This window comes from Galeopterus variegatus, unplaced genomic scaffold (genome assembly GCF_000696425.1).
Source record: "Galeopterus variegatus unplaced genomic scaffold, G_variegatus-3.0.2 Scaffold1782, whole genome shotgun sequence".
Lineage (NCBI taxonomy): Eukaryota > Metazoa > Chordata > Mammalia > Dermoptera > Cynocephalidae > Galeopterus > Galeopterus variegatus.
The window spans coordinates 158,335-180,861 of NW_007727893.1; the positions used below are offsets into that span (position 1 = coordinate 158,335).

Here is a 22,527-nt window from a genome sequence, read left to right on the forward strand (position 1 = left end):
ATTTATTCGTCCTTTGTTGCTCTTGGAAATGCAGTCAATACTCTGGTATCACAGCACACCAGGAATAAATTTAACAAAAGAAGTGTACAACTTGTACACTGGAAATTACAAAACATCATTCAAAGAAATTAAAGAAGGCCTGAATAAGTGGAAAAGGTCCCATGTTCATCACTGGAAGATTTAATGTTGTTAAATGGCAGTACTACCCAAATTGATCTAAAGATTCAGCACAATCTCTGTTAAAATCCCATCTGGCTTTTTTTGCAGAAGTTGACAAGTTGATCCTAAAATACATATGGAAATGCAAGGGACCAATAATAGCCAAAATGATCTGGAAAAAGAAGAACAAAGTTAGAGGACTCACAGGTCTCAATTTTGAATCTACAAAGCAGCAGTGAACAAGAGATTGTGGTACATGCATAAAGATAGACATAAATCAAATGGAATAGGGTTGATTGTCAAGAAATAAATCTGTACATTTAATAAACAAGAGTGCCAAGACAATTCAATAGAGAAAGAATAGTTTTTTCAACAAATGGTACTGGGACAACTACATATCCACATGCAGAATAGTGAATTTTGTCCATTTCTCATACCATATTTAAATAACTTAAAGTGGATCAAAAACCTAAATATAAGGACTAAAAAACTATAAAACTTTTAGAAGAAAACATAGGCGTACATTTTCGTACCTTGTAACAGTTTCTTAGATGTGACACCTAAATATAAGGACTAAAAAACTATAAAACTTTTAGAAGAAAACATAGGCGTACATTTTCGTACCTTGTAACAGTTTCTTAGATGTGACACCTAAGGTACAAACAACATTTTTAAAATGTTGTATATCCATACAGTGAGATATTATTCAGCCATGCAAAGGAATGACATACTGATACTTACTACAACATGGGTGAACCTTGAGAACTCATGTTAAGTGAAAGAAGCCAGACATAAAAGGCCATGTATTGTATCATCTCATGTATCTGAAATATCCAGAATAGGCAAGTTTATAGAGACAAAGAGTAGATTAGTGCTTTTATACTGCAAGAGGATGGGGAATACCAATCAATGTATAGGATTTCATTTGGAGGTAATGAAAATATTGTGGAATAAGTTAGTGGTGACAGTTTCTCATTTTGTGAATATAGTAAAAACCACTTAGTAGTACACTTCTAAATGTTGAGTTTTATGGTATGTGAATTATTTTATTCCTCAATAAAAGGAAAAGTATCTTAAAAGATATTAAAACAAAAGGTCACACCTTTGGAAGTTGCTATGGCATGAACTGACTATTCTGAAAAGTGGTAAATATTTGGAAATAGTTTATACTAATTGAGTAACAGGTAACCAAATAAGGATGAGGGAAATCTTTTTTTTTTTTTTAAATAGATTTTTGAGACTGTAATTAATTAATGCAGAAGGGCTGATAGAATATGACCATTTTTCAATACCTGCTGTAATAGGTAATGATCGTTACTGGCTGCTCTAATGAGGGAACTTTAAAATGGATGTCTTAGTTTGTTAGGGCTGCTGTAAAAAAATACCACAAACCGAATGTCTTAGAAACAACAGAAATTTATTTCTTACAGTTCTGGGGGCTGAGAAGTACAAGATCAAGGTGCTGGCAGATTCAGTGTCTGGTTAGGGCCTGCTTTCTGGTTCACAGAGGGTACCTTCTTGCCCCTCACATGGTAAAACGGATGAGGGGCCTCTCTTGGGCTTCTTTTATATGGGTACAAATCCCATCCATGAGGGTATCACCTAATCGCTTCCCAAAGGCTCCACCTCATCACCTCCCAAAGGCCCCACCTCCTAATGCATATGAATTTTGGGGGGACAGAAACATTCAGGCAGAATGGATTAGGCTGATAGTACTGAAACCCACTGATCCATTTAATATTACTAGAAAACGTTGTCTCCTGCCTCCAGCTTATTAAATCAAAGAAAGGAGTTTTGTTTCTGGGGGGGTTCCATTCACTTTGTGAAACAGCCCTCTACTGTTTTGTTTAAGGTGTGCATTTCTCAACATCTCCAGACTCTCCTGTTTTAACTTTACTGCTTCAGGCAGCCTTTGTCAGAAAGTTTGGTATAGGGCAAGATGGAGTTTCTGTTTCTGTTTTTCTTTCCTTTTGTGTTTTTGTGTGATTTTTGAGAGGAGACAGTTCTAGATGCCTTGACCTGGTCATCTTATAGGGCAAGATGGAGTATAGGGCAAGATGGAGTTTCTGTTTCTGTTTTTCTTTCTTTTTGTGTTTTTGTGTGATTTTTGAGAGGAGACAGTTCTAGATGCCTTGACCTGGTCATCTTACACCTAGGAGTCTTTGGGAACTATTTCAATAGATCAGGTAAGAGGTAATCAACGTCTGAACTACGGCAGAGGAAATATTGATAAAGTGACAGGATAGATTGATTTGTTGTTGGGGATATTAGGCAAGGCACATAGTAGGGGCTATATCAATGTTTGTTGACTGTTGAATGAACGTAAGTAGACCTAATTTTAGGATTTTATTGCAATTTTAGTATGAATTGTGCCTGTATATCTATCTGTAAAGTCCACTTCCAGGGTTACCATGGATGAATTGAGTCAGATCTGGGCTTTTAGAGGAGAGGTTGCAAACTGATGGCCAAGAGGGCAAATCTAGCTCACCACTGTGTTTTATTTGGCCTCAATAGTGGTTTTTTAAAAAATTTTCTTTAATTTATTGCCAATGTTTCAAAATAGTGAGATTTCACATAAAAATCAGAGTTTCTGGCTTCTCTTGAAAAAGCGGAAGATATGGTCACATTGGGCTTATATTCCCTCATGGCAACAACTCAGCTGAATAATAACTGCATTAGATAGACACAGGCAGGAAACACTGCCTCTGTCACTCACTGGTCCTTCTGGGCATTTGAGTTCGTGATCCTTTATAGCATTGGTTTCAGAAAACTGTTTTCTAAATATTCCATTGTTACTTTTAATGACCTTTATTCTTATATTGCTGTTTAACATACTGTATGTTTATGACACCTACCTAATTAAGATATAATCTCTGTGATGGCAGTAAGTGTGTGTCTTCTATTTCTGTATATTCTTCATGGTGATGGTATAATGCCCTCCACACTCTAGGGAAGTCAGTACGTACTTACACATCTCCACTCTGATTTGGCAAGGTAATTGAGGAAATCCAATACTGCCATAACATTCAAGACATTTTAATGATATTTCAAAGTATCTTAACACATTGGTTTGAAAAAAAATATGCTCTATTATCATCTTGGCGAAATGATTTATGTTTGGTAATGATAATTCTTTCCCCATTTTTATTAATCAGTTATCTCAGGTAATTTTAGGGTTAAAATTACTTGATTAGGTTACTGGCATTGTGAGATTACTAAATGACATTTTGGATATTACCTATTTTCTTGGCCATATTAATTACATGGATTCTTTGAAGTTAGGTCTTACAAGTATTTTCTCATAGGTAAATGATTACAGAAAATAAATGGAAAGGGCTGAGGTCTTTATTGGGATATTCATTGTCAGAAAGGATATGGAAAAATGAATTTTTTTTAAAAAGAAGTGTTATTTGATAATACAAGTACAGAGACATAACGAAAACAATTGATGTTAACGTTAAAAATATAAAAAATTGTTTTGTGCATGTGTTGGATTATAGAGCTCAATTTAAGAAGGCATCAAGTCAATTACTATAAAGTTTTTTTGAAAGTTGTTTTACTTTATGAACATGAACCATATTTTCTTTCGCCCCATGCTAGCCAATTGGATAATGATTTTGACAATCTAGTTTGAACATTGTAGATGTTGGTTTCATGCCATGAATATTTCTCAACCCTTATTGTATGTTTATTTTTACATTAGGTGAGAAATTCATCCACACTTCTCTTTAGTGCCTTAATCACAAGAATCTTTGGAGTTAAAAGGGGAAAAGATGAACTTTCCAAAACAAATAGGTAAGCTCCATCTAACTTTACTTTTTATACGAGATTGTCTTGGCCAAAAATAATTTTCAAAATTTTGCTTACTTTTATAGATTCATCTAGAGCATAAAACTATAAAAATACTATAATGAATTAACCTATGCTGCCAAATTTTAAGCCCTTAGGCAAAAATGTCAACTGTTTTATAAGTGGACCTTTTAAAGCAGCAAAAATAAAGCAAGGTAGCAAGGGCTGAAATGTAGAGCTTGTTTCTCAGTGCAATAGCTAAAGTTTTTTTTTTTTTTTTCTTTGAATCTTCGAGTATTCCTGAAATGTCCTAAATTACTTTTTCTTGATGTGTTATCAAGTATTATCTTGTGCAATATCTTTAATTTCACAGGTGAAAGTTTAAATGTTTATGATACGCTCATCAGAACATGTCCTAGATTACCTTTGCATTTAACTCTGTAATGGAAGAGAATAGTTACAGATGTTGGCCACATGGAATAAACACTGCTTTTTACTTTTTGACCTTTAGTTTTATGTTTGCTCTCTATGATATTTTCCTCTTAACAAGGTTTTATTTAATGTCCAGAAGGAAACTTATGGAACCGTTATGATTGTGGTTAATAGTTAGATATAATGCACAAATCTTGTTTGTTTTTAAAGAAGAGAAGTTTTGAATAATTGTTCTTTAGCACTTAAGAAGATTTAATAGTAGTCTAAGTGGCTTGCAATTGTTAACACTAGATGGCACTGTCGCTGCATGTTTAATTACTTCCTTAACCTTTTTAGGATCACTTTGGCCTAGTGGTCTTTTTTTGATAATCTAGAGATAAATTCAGGCCCAATTTCTCTCCTACCTAAAAAAAGTTATCATGCTTCAAATTTAGATTTTAAGCTGTTGTTTATTAAAATACATTTTCTTGTGACGGAACTAAGTTTGAGGAATTAACATATATCATGATATAATTTTATGACACTGGTGGTAATTCTAATGAAACCTACTGTGGTTGTTCAGAATTGTCATTTAAATTGCTACTTTTCACCTTATTAAATTCACCACATATTTAAAAAGAAGGTAACTGGCTGTAAGTATGAATCCCCTGAGTATATTCAGGAAATACCGGAAAGGTTGTGTGTTTGTTTTTTTTTTTTAACTGAGCTGTAGTTTTCAAATAAATAAAACATTTCTCTGTAGGAAGGATGGTTGTAATTTTTACTTTTTAGCTATTCTTAAAGAAATTCTTCCTGTCAGTAATTTGAAATCATTAATATTTGTTTTGTTCTTAGCTTTGTCTATTTTGTTAATAATTCTATAGTGTGCTAAGGTTTAAAACAGTTGGATCATGTTATAAGGCTATGATAAGTAGTGCTATAAATAAAATATAATATTAGGTTATCAAACAAGTGAAATTAATGTTTAAGACTGAACTTGAAAATGAAGTTTATTTTTCCCTGTTAGTTTTTATGATGTGGTTCTTAAGTGTGCATGTAATTTTACCATGTTCAAGAGAAAATGGTGAGATTTATTTCATTTAGGTTGCATTTGAAGGAAGGTGGAAGAATAGGGCAATGATACCACACAGTTTTAATATTTTTGCCAAAGTTGCACTGATGGGAACCTCCAATATAAATTCATTCCTGTTGGATAGGAAAGGTTACAAAATATATAACGTTCCTAGAAAGAGGGAAATGGAATATTTGTTTAATTGGTTTGAGTAAAGCTGAAAAGTGAAAGGAAGGAATTCGGAAGTTAATTTTTTTAAATATGATTAACATTTTTGGTAAGAGCTTTTATTTCAATAATCTGAAGATTGGTATGTATCATTACATGTACAAGGCTTTTTGTTCTCTGTTTAACCCTTAAAGAGTATATTTCTTGGCAGCTCCCATTAGATTTTTCTCTGCAAAACCTTCAGTGTCTGAAATTTGCAATTGTTTGTGATGGTTCTTGAATTGCAGTTTGTTTAATTGTCACTTTTTGTTGAAATGTTTAAATGCCTGTTCTCTACAATATTAACTCTCTGAGGGCAGGACCTTTTCTTGTGTATATTTAATGGGCACTTTAAGAATGCTAGTAATAATTATATCTTGTTGGTTAGTTACTTGACCATCTAATAACTAACCTCAGCTGATGACATCTCGTAGGCCTGTTAACCTGGCTTTCACAACCACAGATTGTCCTACATACAATCTTGGAAATGTGTTCTCTTGGTCAAAAGGGAACTGGACATAAAAAGAACATCTGCCTTTTCTATCTAGTGGGAAAAAAATCTATCTTGGAGTAAACAAACTTGGTTTCTAGGCATTTTGCTGCCACTGGAGATAATGTTAACAGACTCCCTTATCTGCTTTGCACTTCGGTTTCTCTTTCTGTATAACAGGAATAATAATTTCTATGTTCTGTACTCATAGGGCTATTTTGAGGATAAAACAAACTATTAGAAATTCATTTTCTGGGGCCGGCCCGGTGGCGCACTGCTACAGTGCGCCGCTTGGGAAGCGTGGTGGCGCTCCCGCCGAGGGTTCGGATCCCACATACATACCGGCCGCTCACTGGCTGAGCGAGGAGCGGGGGCAACACCGAGGGTTGCGATCCCGTTGCCGGTCCCGGTCCGGTACGGGCGCGACACTGAGGGTTGCGATCCGTTGCCGGTCACGAAAAAAGACAAAAAGAAAAAAAAAAAAAAGAAATTCATTTTCTTTGAAAATATTGGAAGTCCTAGGTGATTAGAGATGTAGTTTGCTTTTTCTCTGTTACTGCTTCTATTATTGTACTTATCCCATTGTCTTGCTGTTAGACTGTGCTTCTTGAGAACAGGGTCAGTGTCTTATCCAGTTTTGTGTACCTAGACTCTAGCAGAGTGTCTGGCAGATACTCGTAGGAGGCAAACAGAAATACTTGCTTAATGAGTAAGTAAATTTTGTTACTGGAGGGGAGATAAGAAATCTGGTTTCTACTCCTGCCTTTGTTGCCATATAGCTATGATAACCAAGTGAGACAAGTTAGTTAACCTCTCTGGTTCTTGGTTTTTTTCTTCTGTAAAATAAGAGGTTTGAACTATCCATGAGGTTTCTTCCCTCAGTAAAATACTAAGCTTTATATAATGTTACGAGAATTGAGAGTTGTAAAAATGCTGTATTCCCAGTGCCTAGAATAGTACCTGCCATGTAGTAGTGACAGGAAGTTCCCATTTTATACAAAGAAAGGAGCAGGGGGTCTGCTTCCTAATTTATAAGTGTGTAGGGTGCACCTATAAACTTTTGAGCCCATTAGTCTTGTTCTAGATGTGTTCTTTGGATTACGGAGAATGAGGAAACACAAGTTTTACTTGTGTGTTTTTAAACAATGTTATTACATTTTAATTTTCCAAAACTCCTTTCCTTTCTGTTTATTGCCACCTGACTTATTTGGCATGACAGAATGAATAATTGATCCTATGTAGAATCAGAACCAGCACAGCTCTGTGATCTAGGGAATGTGCTATGCTTTCTAAAACAGCCTCCAGGGCCGAGCCGGTAGCACACTCGGGAGAGTGCGGCGCTGGGAGCGCAGCAACGCTCCCGCTGCGGGTTCGGATCCCAGAATGGCCGGTGTGCTCACTGGCTGAGCGCGATGTGGGCGACACCACACCAAGGGTTGCGATCCCCTTACCGGTCACGAAAAAGACAAAAAAAAAACCAGCCTCCATGTGCAGGTGAGTGGACTCACCTTGATAGCTCCTCACTCCTTACAGGACAGGAGCCAAATAAAATTAGTGAGGTAGAGAAAAGTTAAACGATTTGCTCAAGGTCACAAGGCTGGTGCTAGTAATATAATTTAATGGTTATTTTTAGCTCGTGGTAAGCTCAGCTAGAACAACTGTGCTAGGCCCAGCTAAATGACAAATGTCAAAATATAGCAGTCTGAAAAGCTTTATTTTTGACTTGTTAGAGTGTCTCCTTTGCCAAAACTTCATACAGGTGCTCAGTGTGCAGAATGTTATGTAGCTTTTGTGCTTGCCCAGTAAGAACTTGAAAGCACTTACTCAGTATTGACATGGTAGAGGAGTAGGCAAGGAATATAAAGGACCTTACTCAAGGAGCTTACAATTCAGCTAGAAGACAAAGATTGTTACTTGTGAATCAGATAAAAATAGAAGACACCATATAATCATCACCTGCACAGTGTGATATGAGTAATGAATACATTAGAAATTGATAAATGGGAGAATTGAGTAGAGAATTTGGGGGAAAGTAGTGTTTCTTAAAGGCTTTGGGGATGAGTAGATTTGGGGTACATGGAAACAGATAGATTGAAAAAGAGGAACAAAAGGATAATAATCTCTTGTTTACTGTGTTAAGTACAATATTCTGTCTTATTAAAGAGCTCATTTAAGGGACCGGCCCGGTGGCGCACTGCTACAATGCGCCGCTTGGGAAGCGCGGCGGCACTCCCGCCGAGGGTTCGGATCCCACATACAGACTGGCCGCTCACTGGCTGAGCGAAATGCAGGAGCAACACCGAGGGTTGCGATCCCGTTGCCGGTCCTGGTCCGGTACGGGCGTGACACTGAGGGTTGCGATCCGTTGCCGGTCACGAAAAAAGACAAAAAGGAAAAAAAAAAAGAGCTCATTTAAATATTTAAATTAATAGCTTAAGATGGTTTAGTACAATTTAAGAAGAAAAAAATGTGTTTATAAAAGCATTACTAGGTTCGGGTAAAATTATTTCCAGTGAGTATGTTAGGAGATGTTAAATTGTATTTATTTTATTTTCCTTGGTATAAATGACAGAGAATTATTTTAGTTATTTTTCTTAACATCTTGGTGGTGTAGGTCTGGAAGGGTCCTCCAAGGATCCTTCTAATACAGTCCAGCATCCCATTTATAGGCAGATTGTGAAGCAATTTCCAGACAGACTGGCTTCACTCCTGTTCTTATGTTTTCTAGGAAAAGAGATTCCACAAGTTTCTGTGGTTACCCACTCCATTGTTTAGGAAAGAATTGGATTCTCAAAATTAAAATTGTGAGCTGTAGGGCACTTGGTTTTTATATTTTAGAGAATGTAATTATTAGAATTCAGAAGAGTTTATTTGCTTTGAACTGCATAGTAGCTTGTAGCAAGTGCCTGTTTGGCCAAACGGAAAATCAGAATTTGCTTTGACTGGCCAGGATAATATTAACATCCTCAGACCCAAAAAATTCTCATTTTCTCAATTTAACAAACATTTATTATGTTTTTACTTTGGGCCAGGCCCTCTGCTGGGTACTTGGATCCAAAGATGAATCAGAAATACTTTCTGCCCTTGGGGAACTCACAGTCTGATGAAGAATATGGCAGTTATCTGTTGTGCCGAGTCTCTTTCCCACTTGTGTAGAAGGAAGGGAGAGATTATGAAGGGAGGTAGTATATCTTTAGTACTTATTTGTGTGCTTGGCTCATGCCAGATCCCTAATGTATGTAATTTAGCCTTAATCACAGCCCTGTGAGGTGTAGGTAATGTCATCCTTGCTTCACAGAGGAGTAAATTAAGATTAGAAAGATTTAGTTATTTGCCCATGGTCATAGAGCCAGAAAGTGACAGAACTAGAAAACAAATTGAGTTTCATCTGCAGAACACATGCTCCTTTACACAAAGACACACAGAGCGCATCATGAGCTACCTCATGAGTCACCTTTTTGGAGTCTGGCTTTAGAGTTTACCTTGTCAAACTGTGAGAAATGAGCTGCTTCACCAAAAGTCCAAATGTGAAGCAATAATCTCACATCTCCCACATGGTGGGTTGATTTTAGCAGAAAAAGTGGTAGGGGGCAAGAGGAGAAGTTTGCTTTGAGGTGACTTTAAGACCATTTCTGTGGATGGTGGAAGGGATTATGTGCTTTTTGGCCCGAAACTGTTCTTTTCCTCAGTGAACCCTCTACTATTTTCATGCAGACAGAAGTTGAGGCAGGACCAGGTTTCAAGGTTTCTAATGTCATGTTATAAAACTAGGAAGGTAAAAATCTTAGTTTTCTGGTTGGCCAGTAGGGAATGAATTAAGTTACTCCAGTGGTGTATCAGTGTTGCTAGTAAGAAATTTACTTTTTTTTTTTTACAGTTACCTCCAACTCTTATATTTGATAATAGTTTGGTGCTATAGAGAGAGGATTTAGGGGTTTACAACAATTCTAGCCTATGGTATAAATTCTTCTAGACTTAACCTGATGTTTTTCAGTATCTTTGCTTATATTGTTCATTCAGGTCTTTAATTAAAATGATACTAATAATACCAATTATTATTACTATTCATTTTTATCTTTGAGAGGACCTAAGAAATCATCCAGTCCCATTCTCATTTTGCAGATGTGAAAACTGAGGTGCAGAAAAGTTAAACAATTTGCTCAAGGTCTCTAAACTAGTGCTGGTAATATAATTTAATGGTTAGTTTTAGCTCACAGTAAGCTCAACTAGAATATTTTTTAAAAATTAGCGAAGGGCTGGCCCTCTGGCTCACTCGGGAGAGTGCGGCACTGGTAGGGCCGAGGCCGTGGGTTCGGATCCTATATAGGGATGGCCAGTGCGCTCACTGGCTGAGCGTGGGTGGCTCACTCGGGAGAGTGCGGCACTGGTAGGGCCGAGGCCGTGGGTTCGGATCCTATATAGGGATGGCCAGTGCGCTCACTGGCTGAGCATGGTCCGGACCACACTGTGCCGAGGGTTGCGATCCCCTTACTGATGGGGGGGGAAATTAGCTAATTATGTAGAAAGTAAGTTTCTGTTAGCAACAATAATACTAGTTTGGATTTGAATGATTCTAGTATGGAATATGAAGTTTATTCTCCCAAAGAGGTACTGTAATTATCAAAGATTTTAAATATTAATGACTTGAAATTAAGAGCTCCAATGTTTTGATATGGGCTGGAGTTGTCATTCATTTTTCACAGTTGTTTGTAGACATTGAATCTGGTTCTTTAGGTGGGGTAGCAAAATGAGTATTTCTGGATAATGAGAAGTAAAGTACAGGTCTTATGTAACTCTTGTAGAGAAGTTCTTAAAATCTGAATTAAGTCTATTCTGACACTTTGTCCTAGTGGAGAGTTTCAATTGTCAAGTTTTGTGTTCATTCCTAGGGTCATGGATTATAGGTAGGAAAACCATAAATAAAATTTTTAACCAAAACAGTTCTTAAAAAGAAATATGCTCATGAACTTGAAGTGGGAATTAGTCATTATGTTCTTAAATATTGACTCTTGGATGGACCAAGTAATCTTTGTTCCTAAGTGCTGCTTCAGGCCATTGCCTTCCTTAATAACTAAGGCATTGTTGCTTTAGCTTGAGCATGTTCTATGGAATTTTGGCAATGCATGCATCCTCTTTCTGCATCATAGTAAAAGCATGAGTAAATATTTTTTCTTAGCTTTGGTATTTTTGTAGCTTACATTTTATATGAGCCAGACTAATATAATGTAATACCAGGATTACATAATTTAAGATGTCAGTATTGTTTCCAGGACTATGAGATAAAGTCTTCGTTTATCAGGGGGTTTTAAAAGTAGTATTTGTTGCTCATTGAATACCTGTGGACAAATACCACAGAGCTATTTCCCAGATGAGAAAATGGAGTCAAAGAGGTTAAAGCCAGAGGAAGCAGTTTCTTTAGAACTTGGATAGTATTTCTTCTTTATTCAGAACTTGGTCCTTGTAACTATTGATTTTAGTAATGTATACTTTAGAAATTCAAGGAATTTCCAGCTATTGTTATTACAGTCTAAATTTTTTTTAATAAAATATAATCAATAATACTTTTTCATTAAATACTTATTATGTAACTTGGCACTCTAGTATGTAGAAAAGTAGTTTATGACATGATCTTGGATTTCAAAGAGTTTGTCGTGTATTGAGAGATAAGACCAACATGTGAAATATGAACATCACACTCTGGTACTGACTGTCAGGGATAGTGGGTCAGAGGAGAATGAGATCAGTCTCCATGCAGTAGTCCGGGTTTAATCTGTACTTGAAAGGATGGGCATGATTCGGATAGGTAGAGAGAAGGGAGGAGGGTGTTGTATATGGGATTATATAACATCAACAAAGATGTAGAGGATGGAGCACACATTGTATATGTCTGAGAAAGTTAGATGATAAACCAGACTAGTGCAGAGAGGACATGATGGAAGCATTCATTCATTCATTCATTCATTCCTTGAGCAAGGATTCATTGATCACCTACTCTGTGTAGGCACAATACTAGGTTCTTGGACTATATCAGTGAGTAAAATAGACATGTTAGGAAGACTAGTTTAAATTTTATATGACTTTAGGAACCATTTAGCAGTTTTTGTATCAGAGTATTCCATGATAAAATCGTTGTTTTAGAAATCTTTTGAGAAATGATTGCATTCCGTGTCACTGGCTGGTGGGGTTGGAGAATATGATATAAGACCCAGAAAGAAAGTTTGTCATGAGTAACATCTCTCTCTGTAGATACTTAAAGAATGATTCCAGCTTGGTGTGACTATTTCAACATTTATTCTTTTTGCCACTTTTAAATTGAGTAATGGCTATACTAATGGGAGATATGTCCTATGTTTAAGGAATGCTAGTTTCCTCAAGAGATTAAAAGATAAAAATAGATTTTTGTGTTTTTCACTAAATAGAAATGCTAGATTAAATAAAAGTTTCTTTATGGCCAGACTTCTCAAAATATTTAATATGCTAATATGTATTTTGTGAATCCTCAAGAGTGGGATGTACTATGCAATATTTTCCTAAATTATTCTATCATGGATCTCTCTCTCTCACACACACTTACTTACTCTCTCTCTCTCACTCTCAAAGAACATCTATTTTCATTGTGTTCCATCAGACACAGTTTGGGGGATACTGCTGTGGGGATACTGATTAAGACATGCAAAAGTTCAGAAATATTTGGCAGCAACAGGAAGGCTCAGTTTTAGTTGCACTTTAGTGTGAGGGCACTTCACAAAGTTCATGGAAAGATTCATATTATCTTTCAATTCTGTTTTTCCATGAACATTTTAAAGTACCCTCACACAGTGTAAATTATCCTAAGTTGTCAGATAAAAATTTAGAGTAGTGTCCTACATATAGTAGGTAGTCAATAAATAAGAATTTATGACAATGTAATAGTTTTAGACCGTTAAAAATCCTAAGATAATTAAAGTGCCTCTTTGGGAGAATGAACTTCATATTCTACATTAGAATATTCTACCATTTTGTCACAAGAAGATAATTTCCATTTTCCCAAAGGCTTGAACATTGGTGTGGAGAAAATAGTGCCTACAGCACAGTTGATGAACTGATCAGCAAGCTTAGTACTTAATCTGTCTCAGATTGATATGTGTATCTGTGTGTTTGTATGTGTGTGTAGGGACTGAGAGAGGGACAGGGAGAGGGGAACAGAGTAGTTACCAGCTTTGAAATACAATAGGTAAGGAAGGCTTTAGGATCCAGTAGTAGGGCTGAGTTCTATATCTTTGGACTGTGTGTCTTGCTAGTAAATTGAGCAGCATACTCTGTTATATGTCTTCGTTCCCCAGATAATAGCTCCATTTGTTAATATTTAAACATAGGTTTGAAATAATTCAGACTTATAGCAGTCAGAATGTATTTGTCTGCAAGTAACAGAAAACCCAAATCAAAATTTAAACAAGGAAAACTTATTATCCCATATATAACCAGAAAGTTTTAAGGGGGATTGATTCATTTCAGGTTCATAATACAATCAAAGACCCAGGTTTTTTCCATGTTTTTACTGTGTCATTCTTTTTTTTTTTTTCCTTTTTGTCTTTTTTCGTGACCGGCAACGGATCGCAACCCGCAGTGTCACGCCCGTACGGGACCGGGACCGGCAACGGGATCGCAACCCTTGGTGTTGCGCCCGCACCTCGCTCAGCCAGTGAGCGGGAACCGGTCTGTATGTGGGATCCGAACCCTCGGCGGAAGCGCCGCCGCGCTCCCAAGCGGCGCACTGTAGCAGTGCGCCACCGGGCCAGCCCCATTTACTGTGTCATTCTTTTTTGTTTTTTTTCCTTTTTGTCTTTTTTCGTGACCGGCAACGGATCGCAACCCGCAGTGTCACGCCCGTACGGGACCGGGACCGGCAACGGGATCGCAACCCTTGGTGTTGCGCCCGCACCTCGCTCAGCCAGTGAGCGGGAACCGGTCTGTATGTGGGATCCGAACCCTCGGCGGAAGCGCCGCCGCGCTCCCAAGCGGCGCACTGTAGCAGTGCGCCACCGGGCCAGCCCCATTTACTGTGTCATTCTTGATGTGGGTCATGGGCTCCAGGCAAGCTTCTTTCGTGGCTGCAAGATGACCTCAGTTCCAGCCATTACATCCGATGCTGCAGTGGCTAGGCACAATATACAGTGGCCTTGTGCATCTCTATTTTTTTTAAGAACAGCATCACTTCCTCCTGTATGTATTCCCATGTTCCCACCTACACACCCTACAGGCTTTCCTTTACATCTTGTTGGCCAGAGTTAACATCTTAGCATGCACCACCTTATTGATGATGAGGGAAGTGGATCCACCATAATTAGCTTAGACTAATCAGAATTTTCCAGTTGGGTCTGGAGTTGGTGCCAGCTCTCCCTGAAGCATGTGAGTACTCAAAGGAAGGTGAATACCCAACAAAAATCAAGTTCTGTTAAAAGGAAGGATGAGATGGAGGAACAAATGTTGATTAGGCAGCTAATGATGTCTGCTGCTACATTTGTCAAGGCTTGCTCAAAAGCTTTGGAAATGTTTTCATTAAGAACAATGTAAATAGGAAGATAAAATATGTAGTATTTTAGATTAATAGGAAAGTGTGTTTTTTTCCCTTTATATATTTCCTTAATAATTTAAAAATGATATAAAATAGTGCAAGTGTCTGGATATATAGTTTTATATAATTCATTCCTATAAGCAGCTTGCATTATAAAATTTCACCCAGGAACAAAGTATATGCTTTCACACATGAGCAGAGTTTTATAGAACATTAAAGTAGAGATTCTGAATAGAATGTAATCAGTTCCTAAGCCAGAAAACTCTATTCTGCAATATGAAATGTCTCCCTGGTTCAAAGCTGTTCTCTAACAAGCTAACAGAATGTTAACATTGTTTTTTATTATAAACTCTACTTTGGAATTTGACCCCTATATAGTCATATGTCACTTAATGATGGTGATATATTCTGAGAAATGTGTCATTAGGCAATTTTTCATTGTGTGAGCATCATAGAGTGTACTTACACAAACCTAGAAAGTATTGCTTACTTACATACCTTGGCTATATGATATAGCCATTATAATCTTATGGAACCACTGTTGTGTATATGGTCCCTCATTCACCAGAATGTTATGTGGTGCAAGACTGTGTTTACAGCATTGATTTTCTTATTATAAGGCCAAATGGTGTGAAGTCAAATGATCTTTCTAAATTTATTGGAATTGGTCTGTAATTATTTTTATTTATGAACCCCAAATTCCTATCTTATTTAAATTGAGCATATGACTTTTTTTGGCATCTGAGCTCAAAGGATACCAGTTGTTCTGAAAAATCTCTCTTTCTATATCTGCTAAGTGTCTTTCCTTTCTCTCCTGTAGACTCTGTTTTGTTCTGCCAAAACTGCCTCTATAGAAGGCTTTCTGGGTCAGGGCAGACCAGCTGGGCTTGACAGAAGACGGGGTCAGACTAGCTTCATTTGACAAGGATCAGTAAGACTGATCCAATTGCTAAATCTTGGAGGGCTAAATCTTCCATTCTGTAAGCACAATTAAGAGTCATCTGTTTCTCTTAGGATACCTTTGTCTTTCTTGTATTTATCTCTCTGATCACTCAAGTTCTTTTTTGTTGTTGTTTGTTTTTTTGTTTTTTGTTTTTGTCTTTTTCGTGACTGGTAAGGGGATCGCAACCCTTGGTGCGGTGTTGCCTACACCGTGCTCAGCCAGTGAGCGTACTGGCCAGTCCCATATAGGATCCGAACCCGCGGCGGGAGCGTCGCTGCGCTCCCAGCACCGCACTCTCCCGAGTTACACCGTGCTCAGCCAGTGAGCGTACTGGCCAGTCCCATATAGGATCCGAACCCGCGGCGGGAGCATCGCTGCGCTCCCAGCACCGCACTCTCCCGAGTGCGCCACGGGGCCGGCCCATCACTCAAGTTCTAAACAACTGATTTTGATGCATATAAATGGTCAATTACATACTTCCTCCCTTTAATTCACTTGATTCCCTCCTCTCACCCCCTACAATCAAAGCCCTCTTATGCCACTAGTTCTGTTTCTATAATTGGTGTCCTGTTTAGGTGATCCAACATTTTCATCATTCATTCAGCCAATATGCTTACTAGGTTGAAAGCTCTGAACACTGAAGGGAGTACAGATAAAATATAAAATATAGTCTAAATCTTTGAAGAATAGTGGAGGAGATGAGATAAGACTTGAACTCAACTGTCAACTTAACTGTAAAACTAGGTGGAAAGCTGTAAGTACTCTGTGAACTCTCCCTCAGGGGAAGAGTTACATGCCTTACTCCTACCATTTCCTCACTTCAGCTGCACTGCATAATTGCACCTCCGGCAGAATTTTCTCATATTCTTCAAATACTATACATCCTCTTTAAATCCCTTTCTCCTCCTATCTCTTTCACTTATTTTTCCATTAAGGTGGGGAAATGTCACCAGACTATTTCTTTATCTCATTGTCTTCTTTTGTTTTGTCTGTATGACAATAAGTGATTCCGATCCTGGCTGTTAAGTGCAGAGAAGTATTGATGATGTGCTTCTCATACCTGTATTTGGAAGTGAAATTATATCCACTAAAACTTCTGACACAGTGTTACTGGCCTCTAAAGGTGGCAAATGCCCAGTTTTCCCCAGAAATCAAGCACAGGTCATCATCATCCTCATTTCATCCTTTAATTAAGCCAACTTTTTCTTAAGCATTTACATTTTTGGGAAATAAAAGAGGGTCTTTCAGTGTGGTTCCCTTGTTTTGATTAGTTACCAATATTGCAATAACTTATGTTTCAATTTTTTATCATTCTAAAATTATAACTTTTTAATGGTGAAGTAAATAATGTCTGTGGGCTACTTGCAATGCCACCATTTATGTCTTTGGAAAAAAATGTATTTCAAGTTCAGTTATGACTATTTATAAGTTGCGGCCTTTCCACAGATGGACATACTATTCTTAAATACTTGCTTGTTTTTATCCTTCCTGTTTTCAGCCCTGGCTACCTTCAAAATTGTTCTCTCATGCACTGCCAAACTGGTTGGCTCACCCATGAAAATTGAATTCCGTGGGATCTATGATGCATTTTCTGTGGAGGTTTCTTTCTCTAGAAATCTTTTCTTGCCCCTGCCATCCTTAAATTGAAGTTTAGTGATTTTTCAGAGCCTTGTGTGTAATATCACTCCTTACAGAATTTAAAAAGTCAAAGTAGCAGAAGGAATCCTGTTTCTTAGTTTATCTTAGTCATGAGTGACTTTGTGTGTGTCGTTTAGTATCAATCAGTAAATATATGTATTAAGCAACAACTGTATGCTAGACTTAGTGCTAGGTGCTCGGAGGATACAAGAACAACCTATTGTCAGGGAAAGTACAGTGTGCTTGAAACAAAACTAAAACCAGCGGGTACAAAATAGTTAAGGAACAGATAAGTCTCCTTGTGAATTGACAGTAGTGGTAATCAGAAGAGGGAATGATCATTTATTAGGAATCAAATATACTACTGTTCTAGTATAACTCAAGAAGTAAGCATTTGATTATTCTTATATAATCTGTTTCTCCTTGTGAATTGACAGTAGTGGTAATCAGAAGAGGGAATGATCATTTATTAGGAATCAAATATTATACTACTGTTCTAGTATAACTCAAGAAGTAAGCATTTGATTATTCTTATATAATCTGTTTATGATATATATGTTGTGGCCTGTGTATTAGGAAATGCCTGGAGCCTTTATAAGAGGTTTCTCTTCTCAGAAACTCACTGATTTTTGATGTATATTCTTTGTAATCAGAGATTCTCTATGATATAGTTGTAAATATTTTTATTCTTTTTTGGGGAACAGTAATTGAAAATTTAGCATATTCTCTGTTCCCCTCATCTGTAATTTTTAATCTGGTTACTTAGAAGAACCTTGGATCTTTACAGACCTGACTGCAATTGTGAATTGAAGAAAAACACCCACACATTTTCAGTCGGTCCGTAGACTCCAATTCTTCCTGCACTTACTCTTTCTTACCACAGTCAGCCTTTTGTCCCTTGGGTCCTTCCTCGTAACAGTACCCGTTAATGAGCAGTCTTTCCCTATATTCGAAATGAATATTCTGCAACTGGAATTGTTTTCTCATTGCCACAGTCGACTGCTGATTTTACAGGTTAGCTAAGTCTGGCTGGAACTACGGTCTTCCAGAGCCAGATGGATGAATGGATTATGTTGTGATCTACAGAACTCTACTCTTGCCTCTTTTTATTTCACTCTTGTTTTCTTTTTTTATGTTGACAGTAATATGCTTGACCCTTGAACAAGGTAGGCGTTAGGGATACTGACCCCCATGCAGTTGAAGATCGAAGTATAAGTTCTGACTCCCCCCAAATTTAACACTAATAGTCTGTTGAGCAGAAGCCTTACTGAAAACATAAACAATCGATTAATACATATTTTGCATGTTGTAATATTATATACTGTACTCTTACAATAAAGTAAGCTAGAGAAAAAATGTTATTAAGAAAATCATAAGGAAGAGAAAACCGCAAGAGATCACTTTTTACTGCAGGACACAATTTATTGGAGACATGAACTGCTCACACAGAGATTAATGTCACATGGGATTTTGAGTGGATACTCACAACACTTGAGCTCATGGCAGTAGTAATAGGAGGTGGCTGCAAAATTATTACAGTAGTACAGTATGTACTACAGTTAATTTTATGCAGTTAATACTACATTTTAACTTTCATTTACATTTCTCTTGACTAGGAATGGCACCATGTATGTTCTGTTAAGTGGATGCATAAGTTTTCATAAATTTTAACTTTTTGTAACAGATTTGTGCATATTTTATGGTAGTAAATGATAAAATAGTATTCACATATGTTTTCTGCATTCATGACATAACTTTTTCTTAATTTTTTTGATATTTGTAGGCTATGTGGCTCATCTGAGTTTTTTCAAATTCTTAGAAATCTCTGCAAAATTTTGCAGTATAATTACTGAAAAAAGTCTGCATATAGGTGGACCCTCACAGTTCAAACCCTTATTATTCAAGCGTCCACTGTGTATGTGCTTATTAAGAAAAATATGGATAATATGGAAAAGTTAGAAAGAGTCATATTCTCTTCACCCAAACACTTTTCTTTGTTATCATTTTGGTGTGCTTTCCTGCCATTTTTTCCAACCATGAGTGTTTATTTTTTATATATTTGTAATTATTCTGTACACACACAGTTTTGCATCCTTTATTCACTTATAGGAAGAATTTTTTTATGTAGTTTTATTTCATTATACATTTTATCTTTTTGTAAATACTTAAGTAACATTCCTTATAAGGGACAAATCATAGTTTATCAGATAATTCTACTAGTATTAAATATTTGGTTGGCTGATTAGCTCGGTTGGTTAGAGCATATTGCTGATAACACCAAGGTCCAGGGTTTGATCCCTGTACCAGCCAGCTGCCCCCAAAAAAGGATAAACATTGTTTTCCCCCTAATTTTTTAATATTATTAATAATGTGTGATTATCTTTATTTATAAAGTGTTTAAATAATGTAGGGTTATTTCCTGCAGATAGATTTTCAGTGTAATTTTTTGGTCATGGGGTATAATTGGTCTGTTCTATTTATGTGTTGTCAAATTTCTTGATAAATTGATCTTGAAAAACACTTTCTCTGTGTCGCCTTCCTGCTCAGGAATTTTCATTAGCTTTCTGTTGCCTACAGTCTAAAGTTCATACCCCTCTAATTGGCCTTTTCCCTTTTTGAAAAACTTTAATTTTTTGGTCATGGGGTATAATTGGTCTATTCTATTTATGTGTTGTCAAATTTCTTGATAAATTGATCTTGAAAAACACTTTCTCTGTGTCGCCTTCCTGCTCAGGAATTTTCATTAGCTCTCTGTTGCCTACAGTCTAAAGTTCATACCCCTCTAATTGGCCTTTTCCCTTTTTGAAAAACTGTTTTTGTTTTAACCAACCGCCTACCATTGAGCATTTACATTCCATCTAATTATTCCACATTATAAAAAATGGTGCAGTAAATATTCTCTCATGTATTTTAGCTTTGCCCATGTTTTTGGATTATTTCTTTGGGCTAAATTATCAAAAATGGAGATACCGGGTTAAAGAATATAAACATTCTATGAAAGTGATAGCCAAGCTTCTTTTAAATAAAATAATATCAACCTACACATTTGTCACCAAATATAATCTCCCTAGTAGTGGATTTAATAATTTTTTTAATGCAAGTTTAAGGGAATGTGAGGGGGAAATTACCATGTTGTTTCAATTTACGTTGCTTTTATTACTAGTGAGCTGAACATTTGCCCACATTATTTGTTGGTTAATTGTATTTTCTTCAGTTTAGTTTTCAAGACCTTATATAATTTGGATCTGCCCCTTTCACCTTATCTCCAATTATTCAAACCCACAAACATTTATTAAACTTCCACTATCATATCCCACCCCAACAAATACGAATACTCTGATCAAGCTAATCTTCAAACAAGCTAATCTCCCTATTGTTCCTTTGAATGTGTTATGCCTTTCCTTTTGGTGCTTTTGTTCATGCTTTTTCTTTTCTTTTTAATTGAAACATAATTGATAACACATAGTCTACAGAGTTGAATATCAGTGTACAATGTGTGATGATCAAGTAAGGATAATTAGCATGTTCGTCATTATAAAACGTAATCATTCCTTGTGTCCATTGACCAATTTCTTGCTAACCTGTCTCCCCATTTCCCACTGTTCATGCTTTTTCTACTCCTAGAATCACTGTTTCTCCTCTTCTTACAGTATGCTGGTTTTTCCAATCCTTTGGGTTTAGCCCAAATCTTTTTTCTTCTAGGAAGTCTTCCCTGACCTGATTATGGCTTGCTTGAGAGCAGGGTTTGAGTCTGATGCTGCCTTGTACTCCAATGCCTTATTCAGGGTCTGCCTTATGTAATAGCAGACAAAGAAGTGATGTAATGATGTTGCTAAGAAGATGCATGTTGAGATAGGCAGACCTAGATTTACCTGACTTTGGGCAAGTTATTTACTCCCCTGAGCGTCAGTTTCTTCACCTCAACATTATCATAAAATGGGGATAATAGCATCCTCCTCTAGAGTTCTGAGGACTGAATGAGGTAGTGCTTACAAAGGGCCTGGCACAGTGGTTCTTGGTATGCAGCAAGCTCTTGTTTAGTGATAATTGTTTTAAATTCATTGAGTGAATAAACTGGTCATCCCAGCACGTGTTCTCCCTTTCTTTAGAACTCTTCCTGGTGTGCCCAGATTATGTATACTATTTCTTTCTTGTTGGTTATTGTTTCTTTTAAATTAATTAGGTACTCTCAAATAAATACCAAGTTCTTAAGGGGTGGGATTGTATTTTAAGCTTTTTGCATGTCCTAAAGCACTGAGTGAATGCTGATTGAGTATAGTTGAGTAGGTTTGGTCGCAGTGAAAATGAAGGCAGTGCACTGATGAGGACCTCATTTTCAAGTACTTAAGCTTGTACTGGGCCTCTAAATAGGAGAACTTCCTCCTAGGGCCTTTAAAAAATGTTTAGTTTTGTTGCATGTTTAGCCAACTGGAGTTAGTTATTCAGTAGAAAATGGTAAAAAAGATCCAAATAACTCCACTGGATTTCACTTTTCCATATAGTGTTTCAAAACGTTGTATTAATATTTGCAAGAAACCTATGGTTAATACCACAAGAAGTCATAAACTAAACCAGATTTTCTCCCTTTTTAACTTTCACATGTCTTGGATTAACAACAGTGTTACTCCCTAATTTACACCAAACATTCTCAAAATGCTAAAACAGTTATTCATGTTTAGTCACCATGTGACTGGCTATTTTCATTTATTTAAAATATAAACAACAAAAAATATCCTGGATAAAGATCTCCACATATTTTAACTAGTGACAGATGCCATGATCAGTATTTTTACTTAAGTCAGGCATTTTTTACATACACCTCAAGCCTTGCAATTAAGCTTTATGCCTTTCCAAGCATAACAGTTAACCAATAAACCAAAATATCAGCCTGGTCTGGCTTAGCTCAGCGGTCTTTTGATTTCTTCCAGTCTGTTTGATGTGGAGGCTTATTGAGATTTATCTACTGAGCTGTTCATAGTTTGTAGGGCTGAGAGCACTGGCTATATTATATAAGATTCCATTAGTAACAGAAGAGTGTAGACAGTCTCTACAGTGTAGATAGTTTAGTAAGTTGTACTGGTCATGGTTTTGTTGAAATTTTTAAGACTTTTGTCAAACCTTTTTATTAATATTCAATGATTTTTCTTATTTCCTAGTTTATACTGCGATCCTCAAAACAGATGTGGTTTGATTGGTTCAATTTAGCAGAAAGTTTCTTAACATTCAGTAGAAATCTCGGTCTTTTTTTTTTTTTTTTTTTTTTT

General features: G+C 36.7%; 1 protein-coding gene across 1 annotated transcript in view; it reads left to right on the forward strand.

Annotated features, from left to right (window-relative positions):
* THADA (thyroid adenoma associated) overlaps positions 1 to 22,527 on the forward strand; it is a 151,778-nt gene that overhangs the window by 92,480 nt on the left and 36,771 nt on the right. The window contains exon 25 of the mRNA XM_008578920.1: positions 3,863 to 3,954. Within this exon, the coding sequence (XP_008577142.1) occupies positions 3,863 to 3,954 (92 nt within the window). The remainder of the gene's footprint in view (positions 1 to 3,862; positions 3,955 to 22,527) is intronic.